At 34.4% G+C, this 3,258-nt stretch overlaps 1 protein-coding gene across 1 annotated transcript; it reads right to left on the minus strand.

The window, feature by feature from the left end:
• Nucleotides 1-483: 483 nt before the first annotated feature.
• LOC132945594 (uncharacterized) lies at nt 484-1,638 on the minus strand. The gene has a single exon (XM_061015366.1). The coding sequence runs from the start codon at nt 1,636-1,638 to the stop codon at nt 484-486; it is 1,155 nt and encodes a 384-aa protein (XP_060871349.1).
• Between the last annotated feature and the right edge of the window lie 1,620 nt (nt 1,639-3,258).

Raw genomic sequence — 3,258 nt, forward strand, 5'->3', positions numbered from 1 at the left:
GATTCGATCGTTCAAAAATGGATGGAGAAAGTAAAAAAATATGAGGTACTAGCAATTTTCCTTTTAGCTTATATTATGTTATGTTAATAAAATATTTTTTATTTACAGGGATACAATGACGAGTGTTCCATAGCTTTTTCACCACAATCGTACTTCAGTTCATATCCGCAGGTAATAATCATTTTTTAAATCCGACATAACATATTTTAATTAAAAAAAAAATTACAGGGAAATCCAGCACAAGAGAGCCACCTCGAAAACATTCAGGAAGGACGTTCGGAAAACGATGGGCCATTTGGACCACAATATAATTAATTTTTCTGTATTATTATTTTTCTTATTGTGTAAAATAAAAACAAGCGTGATATTTAAAAACAAGTTTTTTTATTTATTAATAATGATAAGGTTACAATATATATATATATATTTAGCATAAGGTTACAATATTTTACATAAGAGGAAAAAAAAATATTATATACATTTTTACAATTTTCTAACTTCGCCACTAAACGGGCTATAATTTATAATCTGGTCATGTAATATTAAGCAATACGCTGTAGTTTTTCCCGGAATAACGGTATCAGTTTCAAATTCAATACATAGGTCTACGGTTGACGACTTCACATTATCGTTTTGACACGATAAATCAACAACGATGATTGGTGAATAGTTTTGAAAAATATGTTTTGACAATAAAGGTTCACTATACTCTTTCTCATAATATGATTTTTGAAAGTCTGCATAGGCCTTATACAGTATACTAGTTGTATTATTTTTAAAATCAGCACGAAAGTCTTCATATGGATACACTTCAGAATTTAAGTGAACCTTAAGATTTTTTAGTTGACAGTGATCAAAGCGTCCAGCGTCTATTTCAATATTTTTTTTTCGATCTGTTTGTAATCCGAATAACACAAACCTCGGTTTTTCTAACAAGTTGCTGGACTTTACCGTCCACGAATGTGAGGTATTTCTAGGGAGAATAGGATATTCGCAGAGATCCCAGGTTCTGAACGCACATGATAGTGTTTTACACGAATCTACCACTTTTATCAACCTTAATTTTTCTTTATCACTAACTCTGATAATAGGCATTTTCCACACCACCCTAGTAAGTTCAATTGTAATTTTTCTATTTTTTGAGACTGCTTCGGTTGCGCCCTCGCCAACAACGTGTATCGCATCCAGGTCGGTAGATGCGCGATTTAAAATCAGCTGTTGATTACAATTAAGTAATATTTTTTTATAGTCTTCACAAAATCCGAATAAATGTTTTAGAGGGATACACCCGGTAAATACATTGTTACTCATAAAGTTTTTATTATCTTCACCATCCATCGCCGAGTCCCAAGCAGCGTTCTCCAACGTATTCAAATCGTTTGGAGTATACGAACAATATGCTTTCAAGCAAGATGCAACTCCAGGTGTTTTTAATTTTTGAATTTCTATTCCGTTTATTTCATAGCGCATTTCGGAGAATAAAAATGCCAATCCATTATTTGAAAAACGTACATCTCCCACTGCATCGGACGGTTTATTTACTCTCCCCTCTATATAAATATAGCTTTCGCATGGTAGAGTGTATGCATCCATATTTAAAACACTTATCCTAATTTCATCGTTATTTGATAAAGACATGTTTGAGTATGGAGTGAACGAATGATAATGCTTTTGTGTTATTTTACACTCATCGACATAATCGACCCCAACGTCTAAATACGAGTCGTCCATAATTATTTTTTATACTTGCAACGAACGTAGAAAATTTAAATTATTTTTCGTGAGCTTGATCTCCCCTTTTTTCGGTCTAGATGTTGACTTCTTCACGACAGTCGGTAAACTAACTGGTTTTTTGATTGTAGATCTTTTTATATTAAACTTTAATGCCATTTCCACTCGTTATTTGTAATCGAATCGTAATTGGTTCACCGCGCAGATTTATTAGACAATCGTTCTGATCTTTTAACACGATGTATACTCTAGATATTGAAGTCGTATTGAGAGCATAAAAAACTAGATGTCTAGGTACTTCGATGATTTTATAACCTGGTGGGACAGTTGGATAAAGTTCATGTATGATCTGGCTCGGTGCTCCATCACAGAATGAACCAGTAATCCGTTTCATTTTTATTTAGATTTGTGACATATAATATATAAGTTAACTCTTTAAATGTATAACAAAAATAATTTGCTCTAATTATCGGTAATACGCGTGTTGTGCGGGCTATTCCTAAAGCTATTGACAGGGGGTTAAATCTCAACTTTCTAATAATTTTACGAGTCGTAGCAATGAAATTATTATGACAATTGGTTCTCTCGCACCATAATAAATTTTCGTGTACATTGTTAGTTGAAATAAAATTATTAACCTGTCTCACCAATTTAATGTCAAAAATAAATGGATCCTCATGATTATTAAGGTTAAAATATTCAATGTGAGTTTTCGCTAATTTTAAATAAAAACACATAATATCCTGTAATTGATATGCATCCATTGTCAGTGCTAATGATACTATGGGTGATCTATATTCTTCTTCTTCATCTTCGGAGGAGGATGGATATACGATTTCGTTTGATATCATAGTCCTATAAAAAATAGGTATCAGAATAATTTATATAAAAAAAAAACTAGTGGTACTCACCGGAAAAATTCAGTTGGGCGAGTCATATTTCAAAATAATGATATCAGTGTGTTGAATGTTTATTGTTAGAAATATCAGTAGAATATTATATGTTCAAGTCACTGTGATAACTGATAACGCGGTGGCGGGCTCGCGCGCGTTCGCGGCGGCCCTTTGTAAGGTATAGTGGCTGTGGTGGTGGTGGGGGAAATTATACATCTCGTACGTATGTGAACGATTGTCGTAAACACCAGTTAAATGAGATAGAATATACCTTGTAATCATAAGCGAGTAAGTTGCGCAGTGGTGTGGTTGTCGTATGGGAAGCGACCTGCTCGAGTTCGAATCCCGGTTCGGCAAAAAAATTTTTAAATTATTTTCCGCGGTTAATTGATAGGGAAGAGTGGCGGGGGGAATATCGTACAAGTGCGTGATTGGTGGTGGGGGTATATGAAGCGGGGTAGCGGGGGGAATGTCGTGTACGTATGTGATATGGGTTGAGCAGAGGTGTAGATGTATATGGGATGAGCAACAACGGGTTTCGCGGGTTGAGCCATCAGGTATAGTGTTGAGCCAGCAGGTTGAGGTTCCAGAAATCTCTTTTTTATCCTACTAACTATATGTATTGTTACTTTTA

Source organism: Metopolophium dirhodum, chromosome 5 (genome assembly GCF_019925205.1).
Source record: "Metopolophium dirhodum isolate CAU chromosome 5, ASM1992520v1, whole genome shotgun sequence".
NCBI classification, from domain to species: Eukaryota; Metazoa; Arthropoda; class Insecta; order Hemiptera; family Aphididae; genus Metopolophium; species Metopolophium dirhodum.